The sequence below is a fragment of the Chelmon rostratus genome, chromosome 21, assembly GCF_017976325.1.
Source record: "Chelmon rostratus isolate fCheRos1 chromosome 21, fCheRos1.pri, whole genome shotgun sequence".
Taxonomy (NCBI): domain Eukaryota; kingdom Metazoa; phylum Chordata; class Actinopteri; order Chaetodontiformes; family Chaetodontidae; genus Chelmon; species Chelmon rostratus.
In genome coordinates this window covers 7,583,535-7,603,137 of record NC_055678.1, presented here as the reverse complement: position 1 = coordinate 7,603,137, position 19,603 = coordinate 7,583,535, and the positions used below count along the sequence as shown (strand labels likewise).

Here is a 19,603-nt window from a genome sequence, read left to right as displayed (position 1 = left end):
GAGGTCCTGCAGGTGATGTAGAGGGTAGTGGTAGTTTCATATATTCAGTGCAGATGTGCTATCAAGCCAACAAGAGGCTCTGGGACCAGGTGTACCATCATCATCATCATCATCATCATCACTGGGCAATGAGTGGATCTGGTAATAATTTTAACCCTCCCAGAAACATGTTGCACAAATAAGAAACAGTCTGCAGCATCTGGATGAATGTCGCTCCGTTGTGTGCGATGCGATTTTTGCATCATTATATAACCTTTCGTTTTCTATTCTCATGTCAAATTGCTTCCAGTCTGCACGTTTACCCAGAAATCACTCTCAGTCTCCTGAATAAATTTCCATTTTTATACATGCATATGCGGACACTTTCTTCTTCAAAAGATATAGATCCAATGCATCTGACATGAGAAGTCTCTACGTAGTTATCATTTCATGTTTTTGCATAAACACCCCCGTCTCTTTGTAAACATGCCGTTTGAAAGCAATTTCTCCACAGTGCACTTAAACACACCAAACTTTAAAGGAAGCCCGGCTATACATGTCTATATGTAACAGAGGTGTGTGCATGAAGCATAAGTAAACATTCTGTGAATAAGTTTATTCTCTAAATATCTTGAACATGAGAGGTCCTTGAGGATTGGTTTCATGCCAACATGCATTTGGCGCCTTGAAGTGAGAGACAGGCAGAGCAGCTGGTATGTTAATAACATACCTAATTGAAGACAAGCCAACGGAAATATCCAGTTGAATTACAGTTAAACATTACACAAACGTCGATAATGGGTGTCTACACTCATATGACAACATGCGTAGGCGCAACAGGTGAATCAGTAGACCATATCAGCACACATCAGGGGGCTTAATGAATCTCCGCCACCTCAGCGAGTTAGTCTGAGCGCGGTGGGATGAACGTTGCAGATGTCGAACCACTGCTGATCCACCTCCTTGTGTGGCAGCAGGCCATTCCGCGGCAGAAAGGCCCGGCGCCAGCGTTTGCGGCTGCCCACCACCTGCCAGAAGCGCGTGCCCTTGAGCAGAAAGACGGCGTTGTGGGTGTAGGAGAAGTAGGCGGCGTCGATGTTGCCATCTGGATGGTCTCCGCTCTCCACTGCAGGGAAAACTTCTCTGATGTTTTTGGGGAAGCCTCTCGCCAAGCTGTTGGCTTCCACGTCGAAGGCGTACACCTGTTCGAACGGATAATCGCTTTTGCCTCATCAATCAATTCAATTACGGGCAAATCACAGAGGAAGTGTGTGGCGGGTTTGTTTGCATGAATATGTTCCCTCGTAATGCTGAGAAACAATGAATTATCTTGGGCTTTGATTACAAATCACATAAGGAAACTGTAGCTGTAATGACAATTAATCCAGGGCCGGAATAGAATTTTAGGTGGCTCCAGGGCAGAAATTATCTGTTGTCCCCCCTATTCAGACCATTCACCAATACCTAATGTGCATAATGTTTCCTCTTGGGTCTCTTAAAGTATAGAGCAAACTATGGCAGCTTCATTATATGCCCAGAAACTAACAATTAGACCTATGCTGCAATAATAGACCCCAGGTTTCTGTGATTGTGTAATTTGATTTAACACAATTTATGGAATTATTAATAAGATTTATTTAAGGGTCCATTTTTACGAGACAAGGCCACAAAATTATGTGATAATGCTGGACCTGCTCTAGATATTCCCTTATGAATTTGCATTTAATCACCAAAACTCACAGAGTAAATCTGCCTCTGTGATGTCTGTGAGTCCTCTGACACTGATTTAATCCCTCAAACTCTCACCTCGTTGGCCCTCTCTCACGCATTCCCCAAATCTATTCCCATCTGAACAAATCTACACGCGTCCTGTGCACCTGCATGTGTCAAAGAGGAGATAAGGAAAGCCATTCTCACCAGAGTGTTTTTGAAGAAGTAGATACAGGAGTCCCTCCTGTCGTAAAAGGCTGTGTCAATGGGGCTGAACACCCCTGGGAAACCCTCAGAGATCAGCCTCGGATAGCGGTGACCTTCGGGGTCCTGTCTGAACACCTGGTCATTCTCATTGTCATACCTCCAGAACTGCGTACCTGTACACAAAAACAGCATTGACCAAATATACCTTTAAAGCTGTTGTATGAAAATGTTTATCCTTCAGGAAATCTGCAGTATCTGTACATATATTCACATATGTAGTGTAGTATTTACCTTTAAAGAAGTAAACAGCATCTCTTTTCCTGGACCACACATGCACATAAGCATCCACTCCGTCCATGGGAATGCCACGCCAGCCAATCTGCAGCGCGACTGGATCTCCATAGCGTGTTCGGTTGTTCCTGTTCTCATACAGCCAGTACCAGCCGTCTCTTACGAAATAGGTGTTAAAGCGGACGACCACCTCCCCGTAGGGTGTCTTCTCCTTTCTGATCCAATCAAATACTGTGTTGAATCGACCTTTACAGCCCCCTGGGTTCAAATGCAAGCACATTATAAAAAATGAATTACTGTAAATGAGTCTAGTTCTCTCTTTGCGTATCTATCCACTAGATGGTGCTGTTACCGTAGAGGTGCTGTACAGCTTTCCTGTCCATCCAGTCCATCTCGAAGCCTGACTCCTGTGGCAGATAGCTGGGCTGCATTATAGAGCCAGGCCTGTAGATGTGGGGGAGACCCAAAACATGGCCGATCTCATGAACCGCCACCTCAGAGAAGGAAATTCAAAATGTTAGAATGAATGAGTCTTTTCAGTAATAACGCCTCTGCCTTATTTATGCTTACTTTGAGAAGGCTGATCCCGGTGCCTGCATTGGGACCAGTGAAATGTTCGTCATCATCGAAGTGTATATCACCCAGAAACCAGGCGTGGGCAAATTCATGACCAGTGCCATCAAACCTCTGGTTGCAACCCAGGTGCCTTCCTGTGTGGAATATAGTGACACAGGATTGAAAAAAGATGCATTGATCCCTCTATGAATTTGAATAAAACATTATGTCCAAACAGTGTTACTTATAGTATAATGTGCATGGTGAAAAAAATTAAATCATCCAGCTGTTGTCAGCTTTAGTGCACAAAACCAACATATATCTGCTCTGAACGCTGGTGGTTGCTATTACATTTGAAATATGCTGGTTCTTAACGTGAAAGCTATTGTTGTAGTTTATTTCGAATGAAATTATTTAATTTGATCACTTTATCGATGCAGTTTGGAGTACTACTTTTTTCTTTCTTTTACTGCATTTTCTGCAGTGGTGAAGGAACCAGTCTTTACTTAAGTGAAAGTTCAAACACCACACTGTAAATACACTGTGTTACAAGCAGACGTCCTACATTGAAAATGTTATTTATGTAAATGTATGTAAGTATAATCAGGAAAATGTACTTTATGTATGAATAGTGGTGCAGAAAAATGGCCACTGTTACTGTTACATGGGTTTTACTGTTGTGCTTGTTTGAGGTGGAGCTAATTTTAAACAATTTTGTATAGGACTGCATTATTTTCATTCTGGATTAACTGACTAGTTGTTCATCTTGTAAAGTTTTAGGAAATTTCTAGAAATGCCGTCACAATTACTCAGAACCCAAAGTGAAACCTTCTCAATGCTCATTTTGTCCAAAATTCAAAATGATTAAAATTAAATGTAAACAATAAAAAAGTTACACAGAAAAACAGCAAATTTTCACATTTGTGAAGCTGAAGCCATGAAATGTTTTGCATGAAAAATGACTTAAACTATTATCAAAGTAGCTGCCAATCAATCTCTGTCTCTCCGATTAACTGATTAATGAACAAATCACTTCAGTTGTGCTTGTGTATACTGTTTGGTAGTTCAATTTATAGCAAGACCTCATATTATATAAGCTTATCTTTGGATGTCAAACTGGTAACTAAAGCTGTCAGATAAATGCGGTGCAGTACAAATGTAATCATGTATGTTGTAATAAGTGTCGTGAGTTTCAGGTCTGACTTACCTGTGCCAAAGCCCAGCCTGATATCAACATCCTCCAGCGGGGAATGAACATCCTCCACAAACTCCAGCGGAGACACCTCGCTCCACATCCTGAAGGCCAGCCTGAAGACGTACCTCTGGTCTTCAATCGACAGCTGACTGCTGTAGCCTTCTCCTATCAGCCTCCATTTCAACACCCTCTTAGAAAAAGCCATGTAACCCGTTTCACTCAGATCTCTCTTGCGCCTGTTTTTGGACACGAGAGCGGCCAGGTGACGTTTCCTGCGTCGCACTGCCTCGCTCTGACGGATGCTCACGCTGTCGTTCACAGTCTGACTGTCCATGCTGGTGCCATGTGAGCTATTTGGAAAAGTGTTATTTGAAATTGGATCAAAGAAGTCTTCTGTGTAATTCCTGCTGGTGTCATTAGAAATCCCTGTGAGAACACTCTCTGTGTCATTAGAATTGAATATCTCATCCTCAAAGGAGTTAGCGGTACCAAAAGAAGTGTCACTCATTATATTGCTTGCTGTGTTGTTACTGTCGGTCTCATTAAATGTGTCAGCATGCAGGGCACTACTGTTCTCAGGTGCTACAGGGGCGTTCAGGTCTGTCTCCTTGTCAGGGACTCCACACCTCGGTTTGTTCATTGCCGCCTTGGTGGCCTCATCAAGCACACCTGTGACAGGCAGGCCCGACACCCTCTGAAACTCCTCAAGTGCTGAAATAAACGCTTGGCTGTCGTGGTCCCGAGGAGCATCCCTTGAATGATGCACTGAGATTCCTTCCTGGATCATGTCCTGCAGATCATCCGGGAAGTCATCGCTAAAAGACGAGTCTGAATCCTCAAACTGGATCTCCTCCCAGTTCACTGGCTTAATGAATCCATATCTAGAGAGAAATAACTACAACAACACATGGGTTACATTATATGTTTCCTAGAATCGTTTGTGAAATGTCTGATAGATGCTGAGATCACCTGGAATTTTTTTTTTACCTCTGCTGTGGACTTGTCTGTTATAACCTCAGCTTGGTGAGAGCTGAAGGTCTGCACGTCAGAATGATCCCGATTATGGAAAAGTCTCTCCGCATCAGCTGAGCTAATGCTCGTCAAAAAAAGCGAAATTATCAGCTGGATCAAAGTCAGCATCGTGGCGTCTGTGTGCTCATGTGACTATATACAAGTGAGATGACGGCAAGTGAGAAGCCGCAGTGCTTTATAGGCAGATCCTCACCCACCTAAAGGTGCGACTCTCTGGACGTATCCCACTTTCCTCAGCTCTGTGTGAAAAGTAAACCTGCCTTTACTGTCTGCAACTGCTCAATTTGACTGTATTGTATGGGTGTGTTTTACATGCTCCATTGGTTTTAAATGGACTGCTGTTGACCTGTGGCAAGAAGGTAAAACCTTCACTTTCATGTGGACAATAACAGTTCTGCCAGCACCTGTTTTGAATGGGACACACACAATGAATAAACAACCTTCCACATCACCCCGCTGACCCGAGTTTATTTGCAAAAATAAACGCCACATTGACTTTCTTGAGCAAGCTTAACATAAATTAAAATTATAATCATATTCACTTACATTTTTTAGGCCTTTATGGCACAAAAAGCGACTTTTTCGTAGTGCAAAGTAGCTGAAGTAAAAGTGGTAAGATGAACAGTAAAGTAAAACAGACAAATACATATAAATAACACAGAATATACAAGGAGAGAAGATTAACTGGATGGATGTCTGAGCCTGCGGCTGGTTACTGTAGAGCTTTGGCTATCGCTGCTGCAAGGTGTTCAGCTGTTGGCTTTTCTGCAGCACAGCTGACACACAGACCCTCTGCTGTCATAGCGTCTCGGGTCGTAGGCCCTATGGCTGCAAACTGGAAACAAAGAAGTACAAGTGGCCGTTAGAGTGAAGATCTTCACGCGTCGCTTTACACGTGTGACTATGAGGAGGCTGCACCTTTATCTGAGTCAGCTGTTCGCCTGACAGCCTCCGAACCACTTCCAGGCAAAACTTCACTCCGGATGGACTGAAGAAAGCTATGCAGGCCGGGGCGCCCTGTAAATGCACAGACTCATGAACAGATGCTTTTTTTTTAAGTACTCTGTAAAATGCAGTGAGAGTGGGATTTTACCTGCTCTGTGAAATAGTTCTTCAGATTTTTCTCCACATCTGGATGTTCAGCTGTTTGATAGACAGTCAGAGTCTCTAGGGGCACTCCTGGAAACAAAGAAGCAGATTCCCACCGTGATAAAGGTGGTGCAATTATTATTTTATAATTAGTGGAACCCCAGTGGGACTTTTATCACCTTGACTTTTAATCGTGAGGCACAACAAGGGAAAATGCTTACCATTGTCCCTTAAAGCCGTAGGCAAGACTTCTCTTTTGATTGAGCCACAGGGGAAGAAAAATGGTGGAATATTTGTGTCCTCTCCTGTGATGAGAATTAAATATAAGGTCACATTAGTTACCAGAAAGATTCGTAACTTTTTATTAAACTGAACTGTGAAGAATGTGGGAGTATGAAATCATATCATATCGTACGTTCAATGATGACGCGTGACAGGTCCTCTGCTGTCCCTGTATCCTCGCCTAAAGGGTTCAGACCCAGATTTCGTACTGAGCAGGAAAAAAAAAGCACAAAAAGGATTGTTGAGGAATGCTGATATCAGCAAATCTTTACACAGAAATAATTTCAACTTTTTCAATTGCTGAACTCATAAAACTGACAACAAAGAGATTAACAGTCACTAAAGAAAGAAGGTAAAGCACACGGCAGGAAGGTGCTGCACCTGCTCGTTTTGTAAAGAGCAAATATTTGCTGTCTGTCACAGCAAACTGTCACCTGTGTACAGCCTATTTCCAAATAACTGAAGGCAGCAACATCACTTCACACGCTTCTGTCAGCACAACTCCAGGTGCCTGCTACACACTCCGCCAGAACGAGCATTAATGTAGCAAGGACTCCTAAAAAGCACAAAGATGGAAGAAAATGAAAGACAAAAGACTCACCTAATGCAGCAGTTGCCTTCCCAACCACATAGATGGACTTGGTGTTCCACTTGTCTTTCACAGAGCTGTTCCATTCTGAATTCATGATAAGGAAAAGGATGACATTTAATCAAGGAAATTGTTTGAAATCTAAGTTAGGAGTCCAGAAACACAGTGCACAGAATTGATGATATTTAAAGGAGAAGAACACCATTATATTAATGAGGTACTGGATGCAACTCTGTTGATTCCTCTCACCTTCCCTTCTTTCTTCTGCTTCTAAGCACATCCTCACAGCCTCCACTGCTCGTGGACTGGTAAACACCAGACCACCATGTTTCTCTGGTTGGAACAGCTGAAATAGAGAGACATCTTTAACAACACGCACGTGGCAAAATAAATGTGAAAATACAGAAGTGAAACAAGCATGAATTCAATACTGTAACAATGGAATTTACCTTATCTGACAAAGTGTTCAATGAGACAAACTTAAAAGACAGCACAGGAATTAGGGTTGCTTTGCATCCATGTGATGCCAGCTCCTGTGGAATTAAAATCGAAAAACTGTCAAAATTTGCAGTGAAATGCAAAGAATTGAAAGTGGAGTGCTGTCGTGACAGCTGCTGCGAATGCATGCACACAGTGTTATGAAAAAAAGTGGATTTAAGGAAAGTGTACCTTACCTTAATGTAAGGATCAGGTCCAGACTCTCCATCTCTTGGCTCTTTGAGAAGCAGCACATGCATCTTGACAAATACCTTAAAACACTGGCTCGACAATATAAATATGGAGGAATACGAGAGCACACACCAAAGTGGAAAATGAATGCTGCTGTCAAAACTGCAGTGACAAAACAGAGGAAAGGGGGTGTGAAGGCACAGCAAGCTAAGCTACACCCTAAAGCTGTCATGTGCAACCTGCTGATAACAGGACGGGTGAGATACGATTATTGGACTGCACATGAGGAGCAAATTATAAGTAACAATGTCACATTTTCTAACTGATTGGGTTCAGTGTGTACGTGCTAAAGCAAGGCTAATGCTTTCCTGTGTATTATTGTTTACATTAGCTGGACACAGAGGATGAGTTTACCTACAGTAATGTTAGCCTTCCCCTTCATGGAGGCTGTCTGTAATGTCTCGTGATAATAAGGCGATAATAAGCGACTCATGCATGTTGCTTGTGCCGCACAATAATGTAAACTATAAAGGATATTTTATAAAGGACAAAACATAGCATGAAATAAGTGTACCTTGAGTTGTTTCTGTCGCTGAGTGAATGACGACTTAAGCCACAGTCAAGAAGGGGAGACTTAACATAGAATATTTGGCAAATTTCTCAAAAAATAAAATTACATGTGAAAAAGCATTATTTGTTCCAAACATACTTTGCAAATAATTAGATCACCATTGGTCAATACTTATTTATAACAGTCAAATAATAATATAGGCACAGTTTAAATAATCAGGATCCCCTTTTTCTAAAATGGTACATTCCAGTTTACCAACGGCCGACAAGCTATCATTGCGGCTCCAAAGGCTGCTACGGCAAGCGGGAAGTCGTGTACATTTGGAGCCATAATGGCGGCTCCAGTGCTCCACTTTCCCCTGCCGCCCTGTGGCTGAACTGTAAGCTCTGCCCCGCCCACTCTGCTGACACGTGTGTTGCCTGTTTGCAGCATGGCTTCTTCAGCTAAAAGGAGAGCAGTCGGTTTGGGTGAAAATCCCGAGGAAAGCGAAAACAGCTCCGACGACAATCCGGAGGAGGATGATGATTCCGGGGAGGACGACAGCGAGGCGTCAGAGGAGGAGATCAATGAGGTAAAAGAATCAACAATACTCTGAACTTTTTATTTTGTGTGTGGCTCTGCTAGCCAGCTCGTTAGCTAGCTAATTCAGTTGTCGGCTAATGGTAGCAAGAAGGCACAAATATTTGCCGTTGCTGTCAACCATAATTAAAGAGATTAGTGTTGCTAAACTAGAAAAACTGGCTATCCCAGTTATGTATTAACGTTACCGAAGTATGATGGTAACTCTAATCTACTCGGTAATGACTGCTGAACGTATTTAGAGTGCACGTCAAAAACCCTCTTTAGTGGAGCTAAAATTACTAATTTACTCAAAAAGAGCATGACACAACTACTCATTAAAGTACCAAAAATAGTAAAATTTATATATCTTCCACTCCGAAAAGCAGGCAGGTTTCTGTTGTTGTTAACTGCTCTGTGCTCTGTTATTGTCATTTTCAGGAAGTGGTGGTGGACTTCGAAGCCCACGCCATATCAGCCAGCGACTTCAATGGCGTCAGGAAACTCTTACAACAGGTTTGGGCCAATGTTCATGTCATGTTTAAATGATCACATTCATATTTCACGTGATGGGCCGAAGCGTGGCCTCACACCGATGTCTGTTATGTTTGGATACAGGTCTTCCTGAAGGCTCATGTCAATACATCCGAGATGACAGACATCATCATTCAGCAGAATCATGTCGGAAGTGTCATCAAGGTGAATTACTCAACAATTTCATCTCATCTCAGGTTGTACAGGTGACTTCACAGCTCTAACATAAACTCACTCATTTGCTCCAGCAAGCCGAGGTGCCAGAAGACAGCGACGACGACGACCCAGATGAGGTGTTCGGCTTCATCACAATGCTCAACCTTACAGAGAGAAAGGTGACGCCACTGACATGCACCAGCATTACAGACTAATTCGCCACTTGTTTGGCTGTGGTTGTGTAGGAATTGAAGCGTGATGTTGGTACACTAAAACTTTCTTCATCTGATGCTTTTGGCAGGGCGTGCAGTGTGTGGAGGAGGTGAAGGAGCTGATCGTGGATCAGTGTGAGAAGAACTCTACCCACAGCGTGACGGAACAGCTAGAGCAGATCCTCAGTGACACCAGCAAGCCAGTGGGGCTGCTGCTGAGTGAGCGCTTCATCAACGTGCCTCCACAGATCGCCCTGCCACTGCACAAACAGCTCCAGTGAGTTCTGCTCTGTCCCCTTCTGTCCTCCTCACTATTGACTTTCAGGGAGAAATGTACCCTGAATCATGTTAATGCTGTTAAAAGCAGTTTTGTACAGGTGTCAACAAAAGCGCAACCAAACGCATCATTCCAGTTCTAAAATACACTGTTAAATACATGTATTCTTGCAATTTTAGGATACAGTAACGTATGATCTTTTTTATTCCAGAGGGTCACATCTAGTGAGAGAATCTGCTCCTGTTGCAGCACTTTTATTTGCAGTATTGCTGCATGCATTTCAGTTCTTCTGCAAATGTGATTGCAGTGCATGTGTACACTGTGTAATTGACATGCTTGGGTGCTGCATCCAGTAAGAGTTTTTAATCAGTTTCATCTCTCAGAACTGATCATCCTGGAAGTAGTATCCAGAACTGTGTGTTCTGTGTTAATGAAGGCAGCAGTCAGACTACATCTGAACCCTGAATCAGGGTGATTGATGCCATTTGCCTCTGTACATTGCGTGAAGTGTCATTGTTGAAGCTCTGTTGCTGACTGAAATGGATACATGACCTGGTGCTTTGTAAAGGAAAAAAAACTGAAGAGGAGTTAACTGCTTTTTATGCATTTATATATGGAATAATGGCTTTTCACTCTATAGCTGAAGGAGTATCTGTAGCATCTCGGCAGTTTGAATAGAAAAGGTTCATGGTCAATAATGAAACAGCCTTTCCAAAGTATTCTGTGTGAGAAAATAAACTGAAAGAACTTCTGTCCTCCAGGGAAGAAATAGCTGAAGCTCAGAGGACGAACAAGCCCAGTGGGAGATGTCACTATTGTTTGATGATCAGCAAGACCTGCAAAGAGGCAAGCAAGAGTATTCCAGCCAGAGGAGGAGCTCCCAAAGAAGAATACATGTTTGTCAATGCAGAGGAGGAATTCTTCTATGAGGTAAAGTCAAGAAAATGCAAGCAGAGTTTAAGACTGTGTTAATATATAATATACAGTGATAATAAGACTTTATAGTTCTGTAGTTATGGACTGAGCTAAAACAAAATAGCCTCAAAGAGAGTGTGTTTTACTCTCTAATTATTTTTTTAATCTTTCTCAGAAAAAAGGAGTGAGTGAAACATTTGCGTTCATGCCAGATTTAAACATTGCCTGTATTCTCCTTACAGCAAGCCGTCATCAAGTTCCACTACTCGGTCCAGGAAGAGGCAGACTCCTGCTTGAGCGGCAGGTGGTCGTTCGACGACGTGCCCATGAAGCCTTTCAGGACAGTGATGCTGATACCAGCGGACAGAATGCCTGTCATTATGGACAAACTCAAAGAATACCTAACTGTGTGAGCCTCATAATAAACTGAGACACCTGTGCACACACTGAAGAACTTCAGGCTCGTGGAGTGGTTCAGCATACTGTTGCGACACTGAGAAAATGTTTTGGTACCGTCAGCAGCTGTGGTGCCAGTATTGTAAACCTGACATTTAGTAATTTTGTTTAAAGCAATTTTATTGATGCAGTTTTTTAACCAACTCCTGCTTCCCTTACATATGCTGCAGCAATATACAGCCGTTTTATCATGTGAATATGAACAGAAATACAGCACCAAGTCATGTTTTTCCTAAAGATTTTTATTACAAGATTATGAACCGAGACAATTGAATATAAGAAATGTTTTGTGTTAATAGCAACAGCTGATATGTGAGCTTGGAATCCAGTCTGAGCAGATGGAGGAGGGAGGGACGTGGCAGTAAGTCAAATTACTGATTGGTAAAACTGTCGTCTACTCCGTCCTCCATGACATAAGTTGGTAAAACGCCAGTTTTCACAAATTTGGATTGTTGAGACACACAGGAGAAGAATCTTAAATTTAAACTTAATGTGTGCCCAGGATTTTCCATTAATGCATTTCTGTAGGTCTCTTGCCACTGATTAATAATAAATGCATTATATACCCACATGCCTTGATAGACATTTGCTCTGTTAATCTGGCTGCATGTAGATTCATACATACTGTTGCGGTCTCAAAACCTCATATACCGCATTAACCTGAAAGGTATACCAGCACCTCTCAAAAGAACAGCTTTGCATAAGAAATAAAGGAATTAGATGAAAACTGGCCTCAAGCAGCTTGTACATGCATCAAAGTGTTAGACCATCTCTTTGAATGTGGATCTTTCATGGTTCTGTGCACAGGAGGTGTGTTCTCCCTTCAAAGCAGTGCAACAGACGACATCCATCTGCAGCCCCTCTCTGCTGACGGTTAGTCGGAAAGTCGAAACAGCTGTCAGGATACGTAGATTTCCACACAGACAGTGTTGAAGGGGAGAGCAGATCAGGGAAAAGGGTGAGAAACAAACAAGAAAACCTCCTTCAGATGCTAGCACTTATGGGGGGGTGTTCCACAACTAATAAAAGGTGTTCATTTACTACAATTTGAGGCATGTCAGCTCACTAGACAACACCCTCACCCTGTGGGAGAGTCAGCGGCCTTTGCTCGTGTGCATGTGACCATCAAAACAACTTAAACAATGTAATAACTTAATATTACAGTCCCTGCTTTACATTTACTAACCATTTTACAAGCATAAATGCATTTGGTGACAAGGTTACAGCGCACATTTTCACATTTACGATTTCACATCACTGAATCACACATCTGTCGTAAGTCTGCGGCACCACTGCACAGCCGCTGCCGGCGTCGCTGCCGATGGTGGCGGCTTTTTGGTCTTTGTCTTTACGTTTTCTGGATCCGTCCGGGTCCAACATGTCCTGCAGTATGTCTTTGCTTTCACTGGGGGGCAGATTGTAGAAGAAGTACAGCGGAGCCATTTGGATGAACCTAAAATGACAAAAATGACAGTTGGAAAAGATGAAAAACAAGAATATCTTTAATTCTTATATATATATATATATATATATATATAAATAATGAACCTACTGTGGAGATTTAAGAGGATTAAAAAGATTTAAATGTGACCAAATGGCTGAGCTTTACTGTAATAACAAAAACAATCAAAACATGTTTGTCTCACCAGTGTGGCACATGAAAGTATAAGCCATGGGAATTCTAATCTGCTTGTACACATGGCATATGTAATAATGACCTGAAAAGGGTCTGACTTACACTTTAGGCGAAATTTCAGAGACTGTTCTCATGCAGTTGTTCTCTGACAGGGTGTAGTCGTGGAACACAACCCACTCTGGCAGCCCCAGCTTGTGTGACTGAGCCCCGTAGCTGGACAGCGGGTGCACGTGGGCCACGTGCTTGTGCGTCAGAATGAAGTAGTTTCCCGATCCGTCCACGTCTCGGGCGATCTGCGTGTAGGAAAGACCACAGACGTGAATTCAGGTGAACCGCTGGAGGCTCACTCATCAACGCTGACATTTCGCTCCCACATACCTGCATGAAGAACCCAGCCAGCAGAGCCCTTTTGATGTTCTGGGTGTTGGTCTTGGTCCCGAAGGAGGGCTCTGAGATGGGAAGCTCGATCCTGTTCAGAGTGTCTGTCAGCTCTGATCGGATGGCCTCGGCTGTCTTCAGGGCGGAGTGATCCAGGAAATAGTCCTGGCACCACTTTTCAGCACTGAAGTCTGAAACCAACAGTAAAGTAGTATTGACACTATGACACTGTCCCAATCATTACAGTAATCTCATGTAATTTTGCTGTTGATCTTGTGTTTTTAATTCCACATAAAGCATTTTAGAAAGCGCCTCATTGTATGAACTGATAATAATACAATATTAATTTTATGTTACAAAGGTTTCATGTGATTTCCACCGTGAAGAGCAGATTCAGAAACCACTGCTGCAAGGAAAGCACCAAGGTCAGAAAGTTGCGCTATAGTGAGGCATGTTTAAACATTTACTGAGGAGTTGGTTTGTTTCTGTTCTCTAACTGTGTCGTACATTGTTCTCTCTGGCTTTGCTTGAAGGCGTTGTAGATGTTTATGAGGGCGAAGTGATCGCCCTCAGGGTGCTGGAACTTTCTGTGACACTGAACTGCCTCGTGGGTCATGCCGGCAGGTGGTTCAAGGAAGCAGCTTGGCGCTAGATGACAAGGAAACAACAAGGTCAGCATCACTGAGACAAGCCACTCTTACCAAAGACCATCTGGTTCAGTGTCTGAGAGAAACTGTATGAGCTACTATAACAATGTCCATCTGGTGAATCTGCAAACCAATTAAAGGATCTTCACTCATGAGGAGCACGGGTAAGAAGTCTTATTCTGATTATGAAGTTGAACACATGGCACGTACCTGACAGCATCGCTGCGATCGTCAACATCTCACTCACGCAGTCGAACTCGCAGGACGCCAGCAGCGCTTTGGCCATCTGAGGGTCCAGAGGGATTTCAGACATTATGATGCCAATCTCAGACAAGTTGCCGTCGTCGTCTAAAGCTGCGAGGTAGTCCAGCTCCTCCAACGCCTGCATGAGACCCTCAGGATCTGCAGAAAGGAATCAAGCAGCATGAGTTTGACGCAGAAATTCCATTTGTCAAAAAGACAGAATCCCTATTGTGCAAATAGCAAAGTGTCTGCTCTCTGTAACAAACATTGTTTTGTTACTTGCTCGGTGTACGTAACGGTACATCTTTATGTGCAGTTCACTTAAAGCCACTATAGAATCTGAAAATTCCAAAATGCCCCCCAGTGGTCGTATCAAAACATGACATTGTCGTAGACAAATTGAGATGGACTAAAAAACCAGCACCAGTTTTCACCAGGGTAGTCTCATTTTCCCACAAACACCAACCTATGCCATCAAAATTATTTTAAAAAGTTGCTCTAATCACATAAAATCCAACACTTTGTACCTTTAAACTTCAGTTTTCTGCATTTATGCATATTTGGGCGAGTGACTTCAGTGCCAGACTCTGCAAGAATATGGCGATATTACAGTATATTTGGCCTGTGCTTCCTCTTCATTGTACTTGCCTGGCGCTGCCCTAACGGGACATGTTGTAATCGTTAATGAGCTGGCCTCTTTTAGCCCGTTCTGTTCATGTTAGGGTGGGTCAGAGCTCAGACAATAGTAGCAGGGTCCTGTCAGCTCAGCTAAATCACGGCTGACCGGGCCCAAACAGCTACACAGAGCAAATTCATCTGCACTTCCTCCAGCCAGAAAAACCCTCCCACATACACCTCTCCTGCTGGGTTTTGGGGTGAGAGAGAGATTGTGGGAACCAGTGACCTGAGAATAAAAACCGTTGTTTCCATGTTTCAGTGGTAACCTTGTGCAATTTCCACGGGCAAGCTAACCTGGTCTGTCGATGAAATCACACTGTCCAAGGCCGGCGATCGCAGTCCTCTTCAGGAAGAGGACTGTTGGTGTAATGTTGGACTCCAGGATCTGTGGGGAGGTCTCTGCAGGGAGATGGCTGTCTTCCGGATACAGGCAGAAACATTTGCCTGGGGAATAAATGGAACTAAATTTCAGTCAAGCAAAAAGCTGATGCACTTAGTTGTGGTGTTACATGAAATTATTTGATGGAGTCTGAGGAGATTATAGTTAAGATACCAGGATGCCTAAATCTGGTTCAAGTGTTGTCAAACATACCTGCTGGTCCAGACAGCTGCTTACGTAGCTCTGTCTGACATTTACTGATGGGTTGAAGAATCTCCGAGCTGGCTCGTATTCTTGGATTGTACACCTACAAAGTCCAAAACCATATGTCAATCAATATTATTATGGTAGTCATTTCAGGGAGATGTTTCAGGATGTTTCATTAGAAATAACACACCATCTTTTTCTGGACTCCTGTGTCAATGACAAAGTTGACGGACTCTGTAGGCCACCACATATCCTCCCCCTTTGGGGTAGAGAGGAAAACCCTCCTGGACTTTTTGGAGCTTGGTTGCTCAGTCAGATCAGGCAGCTGCCCTCCCTGGCCTGGGCACAGGACCACAGGCACCATCTGGCCCAGCTCCGCTCCCAGCCTGGTGCATTCTCTCTGGAGGATGCTGTGGGCGCAGTCAACCTCCTGCCGAAGAGATCACAAGCAAAGAAGCACAAGAAAAAAAAAAACTGCTAATTCAATCTTAACTTTGGCCCAGTGAAACCACTAATAATAAAAGCAATCTCTCACCTCAGCTGAGGCGAAAAACGCGACCACGTCGCCGTCCTCTTTGGTCCGATGGATCTCCAGCACAAGCCTCAGCGCTGAGTAGAAGTAGTCTTTGTTGCCGCTGCTGCTGTGGACTACCTCGGCAGGAGACGAGGCCTCCAGACTGATGAGCGGGATGCTGCCGTAGTGGCTCAGCAGCTTGTCAGTCATGGGCGGGACGGCGAGGACCACCACTCGGAGCTCTGGCCTGTGCAGCAGGATGTCCTTGAGGAGGCCGAGGAGTATGTCTGTGCTGACTGTCCTCTCGTGGGCCTGGTCAATGATAATGACCCCGTAGTGCTCCAGAAAAGGGTCTGACATCATCTCTCTCAGCAGCATATCGTCAGTGCAGTACCTGAGTGATAAATCAGAGGAAGGAAGACTGTCTAACTGCCATGAGTGGCAACTTCAGGGTAATAGCTTGAGTATGTTGCTTTAAATACCTCATAAGCAGGGAAACTGATTTATAGCACCTAGCGCAAACATGACTCCTGTTGAGGTTTGGGGTGTTTGTCTTCATTAAAAGGTTTATTAAAGATATGCTAAAACATAGTGTAACAGTAGCATAAGTGAAGAGCAGTCAAAATGTCAGAAAACTGACTCAGTAAAGTCAGCTACACAGCAACAAATACCACCATGTTAGCTAACATTAGCCTCCATAAGCTAGCAGCTAAGCTAAGGCAAGGCTGTAGCGGTTCTCTTGAGTGTAATAAATTAAGAAATAGTGCGTCTTATTGCTTGTGAGTTCAACTTTTCATCTGTAAGAGGGACAATGAGTTATCTCTTCATTTAAAAGTTTCACAGACTCGCTTTAAACGCAAGATCATGCAGTGAAAATGCAGGATATCGTTAGCAGTGCCTGAGCGATTGATCAGAGGATTTAATGTTAAAAACAAAGATTATGTAACTGCCATAAGTGGCAACTTCAGGATAATAGCTTGACTATGTTGCTTTAAAGACCAGATCAGTGGGCACGCAGACTAGAAAGTACCACAAACATGTCTCCTGTTGAGGTTTGATGTGTTTATGCTTTTGTTTAAAACCATTGAAAAGTTAGTCAAAGATGCTAAAATATAGTCTAACAGTAACACAAGTAGAGAGTAGTCAAAAAGTCAGAAAACTGACTCAGTTATGTCAGCTACATGGCAACAAATACCAAATGTTTGCTAATGTTAACCAACATTAGCCTCCATAAGTTAGCTGCTGAGCTAACCAAGGCTGTAGCGGTACCTTTCAGTGTAGTAAATTTAAAAAAAAAAGCGTTTTATTGCTTATGAGTTTGACTTTTCATCTGTGAGAGGAACATTGTGTTATCTCTTTATTTAAAAGTTACACAGGCTCGCTTACAGTCATGCTGGGAAGATGCTGTTCATATACAGACCGAGTACGAGCAGGCTGCAGACTGTTTACAAAATAGGTGACAGGTGACATTTAAGATGGACTGTTTTTGTAAGTATTTAATCTGTAAATTATTCTGCACCATATAAAATAGCAAATCCTTTTATTTGAGAAGCTGGAACCAGTGAAATAAATCATTATTTGTTATATATATATATATATAGTGATTAACTTAATGCCCTATGACTTGAAAGTAGCCCACTTTATCTAGACTGAAGCAGAATCTTGTGTGTGTGTGTGTGTGAGTAGCACAGGCAAGGAAAGGAAAGGAAAAGATTAAGAGTGACAGAGATGGCTTGTGGATGACATTAAAATGTCACTGACGCGTGCTGCTGCCGGCCGTGAAACCAACAGACCTCAGAACAGTGTCGGAGGAGCAGCAGGTCTCCAGGGGGATGGTGTAACCCACTTCGTGGCCTATGTTGACATCCATTTCATCCGCCACGCGTAAGGCCAGATCTACGGCCTGCTGTCTGTTGGTCTGTGTGCACACGACCATGCCGTGCTGGTACTGGGCAGACAGACAGAACTCTGCACACCACTGAGGGATCTGAAAGAGAACAAATGTTCTTCACCTCTCACTCTTCATTGGATGCCTTTATGGCGCTCCAGTGCCAGTTCACCGTCAAAAAGAGCATTTTCCATTCAGATAAACTTCCAGTGGCAGCCATCCTTTCAGGATCGTACCAACAGCTTTTGTTTAAGCACACAGCAAAACAAACAGTGACAGGAGATATCCTATGGTATTATCGCTCATAATGCAAAATTGCTTTGGCAGCATGAGGCGGCTCCAGCGGATCAGGGCTTAGCAGCAGGAGGTCCCCTAACACCCCGGCTGGAGCCTTTGTGAAGCTTGACTGTCAGGCAGGAGCTTGGACAGCCTCGCTGTGACACAACAGCATCTGCTGAGCTGGGCAGCCTGTTCACACAAGCTCACATAATGGTGCTCCTTCCATACATGTCAAGTGGGGGTGGGGGGGGGATCCGTGTCACAGGAATCAATAATGTGTCAGAGAGAGAGGATGTGCTGTTCAGCAGATAGCAATGCAGGGCAGAAAAACACAACTGAAAGGGTTTGCTTCACATGTTAAATCAAATCAAGGGGAGCAGACCAAATTTGCTGTTGACTGAGCATGTGGCTGCAAGCCGCATGCAAGTCATACAAATTGGGTTATGCTTTGGGTCTGAGGAGGTCAAAATGTGCCTGAACAGAGAGAAAGTAAAGGGAGAGGCACTATTCTTTAACTCGAAAGCCTCATGGGACACAAAGAAGCTCTAAAATGAGATGTAGATGAGGTTAACTGAAGCTTAGAAATTAATCCTGATTGAATGTGAACATCTTTTTCATCCCTCCAGTCCTTCTCTCCTGATCACATGTTCATATTATTCAGCATATGCAGTCTTACCTGCGTGCTCCTCCCGGTCTTCGCTGTCCCAGACACAATGAGCAGCTGGTTGTTGACCAGAGCATCCTCGAACTCGCACCTCACCTTCCACACGGGCAGAGTCTTCCTCTCTTTTAGTAATTTGTAGTAGCGTGAGGAAAAGGGCAATCCATCGAACTGATTTAACTCCAGATCATCCCCAAAGCCAAATGCATCTTCCGCAGGACTTTCCTCACTTTCAGGGGAAATGTCAGGCTCTGCTGAATTATCTACCTCCGACATCACACGTATATGTTTGTTAATCCGCACAAGGGCGCACAAAGTTTTTCCTCCCACTTCGGTTACGGGTCCATTTCAGTTTCCGTCCGGTCTGTCCTACAGCATGTCCTACATGCGCGCACTTGGTCAGTGAACGTGATAAATGAGCACAGTTTTCTTTTTTTTTTCTTTTTTTTTGGTTGCTAAAACTACATTTCTGAAGCTGTCTAAAGTTTGAAGCTGCTGTGTTTGGAGCTGCCTGACGCGCAGTGCGCACCGGCGCGTAATTTCTCCCCGGCGTGGCTGCGCACGTGTTTGATTTGCGCAGAGCGCCACGTTCACTAATGAGCAGCGCGGCGCTCCACCAGCCTGTCATAATCGCCTGCTTATCCAAAAGGAGCACGTGTCCAGCAGCGAGGACTGCGACGCTGATGATCCCACGTCAATAAATAGAGACGAATAAAGAAATAAAATCCCAAATATCCTCAAAAGATATGCAAAAGTTTTGGCACGCCTCGTCAAAAATGTATATATCTATGAATAGTTGAGTGAGTGGAAGATAAA

General features: G+C 43.5%; 4 protein-coding genes across 5 annotated transcripts; 1 reads left to right on the top strand and 3 right to left on the bottom strand.

Moving 5' to 3' along the window:
* Window positions 1-875: 875 nt before the first annotated feature.
* On the bottom strand, window positions 876-5,077 carry mmp21 (matrix metallopeptidase 21). Its single transcript, XM_041963413.1, has 7 exons — window positions 4,938-5,077; window positions 3,950-4,818; window positions 2,758-2,897; window positions 2,540-2,681; window positions 2,188-2,445; window positions 1,897-2,069; window positions 876-1,181 (listed from the first exon to the last, which is right to left on the bottom strand). The coding sequence occupies exons 1-7, from the start codon at window positions 5,075-5,077 to the stop codon at window positions 876-878; spliced, it is 2,028 nt and encodes a 675-aa protein (XP_041819347.1).
* A 339-nt stretch (window positions 5,078-5,416) lies between these two features.
* On the bottom strand, window positions 5,417-8,292 carry uros (uroporphyrinogen III synthase). 2 transcript variants are annotated; one of them, XM_041962879.1, is made up of 10 exons: window positions 8,173-8,292; window positions 7,604-7,760; window positions 7,379-7,462; window positions 7,179-7,275; window positions 6,942-7,016; window positions 6,474-6,548; window positions 6,280-6,363; window positions 6,063-6,148; window positions 5,888-5,986; window positions 5,417-5,804 (listed from the first exon to the last, which is right to left on the bottom strand). In XM_041962879.1, exons 2-10 carry the CDS (start codon window positions 7,664-7,666, stop codon window positions 5,682-5,684), a joined length of 786 nt encoding a protein of 261 aa, XP_041818813.1. In that variant the 5' UTR covers window positions 7,667-7,760; window positions 8,173-8,292; the 3' UTR covers window positions 5,417-5,681. The 2 variants fall into 2 exon arrangements, with proteins under 2 accessions (XP_041818813.1, XP_041818815.1); XM_041962881.1 differs by having other exon boundaries at window positions 7,604-7,687; window positions 8,173-8,194.
* A 292-nt stretch (window positions 8,293-8,584) lies between these two features.
* On the top strand, window positions 8,585-11,992 carry LOC121624711 (BRCA2 and CDKN1A interacting protein). The gene is made up of 7 exons (XM_041962550.1): window positions 8,585-8,740; window positions 9,169-9,243; window positions 9,346-9,426; window positions 9,510-9,596; window positions 9,719-9,906; window positions 10,668-10,836; window positions 11,064-11,992. The coding sequence occupies exons 1-7, from the start codon at window positions 8,600-8,602 to the stop codon at window positions 11,232-11,234; spliced, it is 912 nt and encodes a 303-aa protein (XP_041818484.1). The 5' UTR covers window positions 8,585-8,599; the 3' UTR covers window positions 11,235-11,992.
* Window positions 11,502-19,063, bottom strand: dhx32a (DEAH (Asp-Glu-Ala-His) box polypeptide 32a). Its single transcript, XM_041962549.1, has 11 exons — window positions 18,803-19,063; window positions 17,753-17,946; window positions 15,981-16,353; window positions 15,636-15,875; window positions 15,452-15,545; window positions 15,154-15,303; window positions 14,149-14,340; window positions 13,799-13,939; window positions 13,292-13,482; window positions 13,016-13,206; window positions 11,502-12,730 (listed from the first exon to the last, which is right to left on the bottom strand). The coding sequence occupies exons 1-11, from the start codon at window positions 19,061-19,063 to the stop codon at window positions 12,532-12,534; spliced, it is 2,226 nt and encodes a 741-aa protein (XP_041818483.1). The 3' UTR covers window positions 11,502-12,531.
* Between the last annotated feature and the right edge of the window lie 540 nt (window positions 19,064-19,603).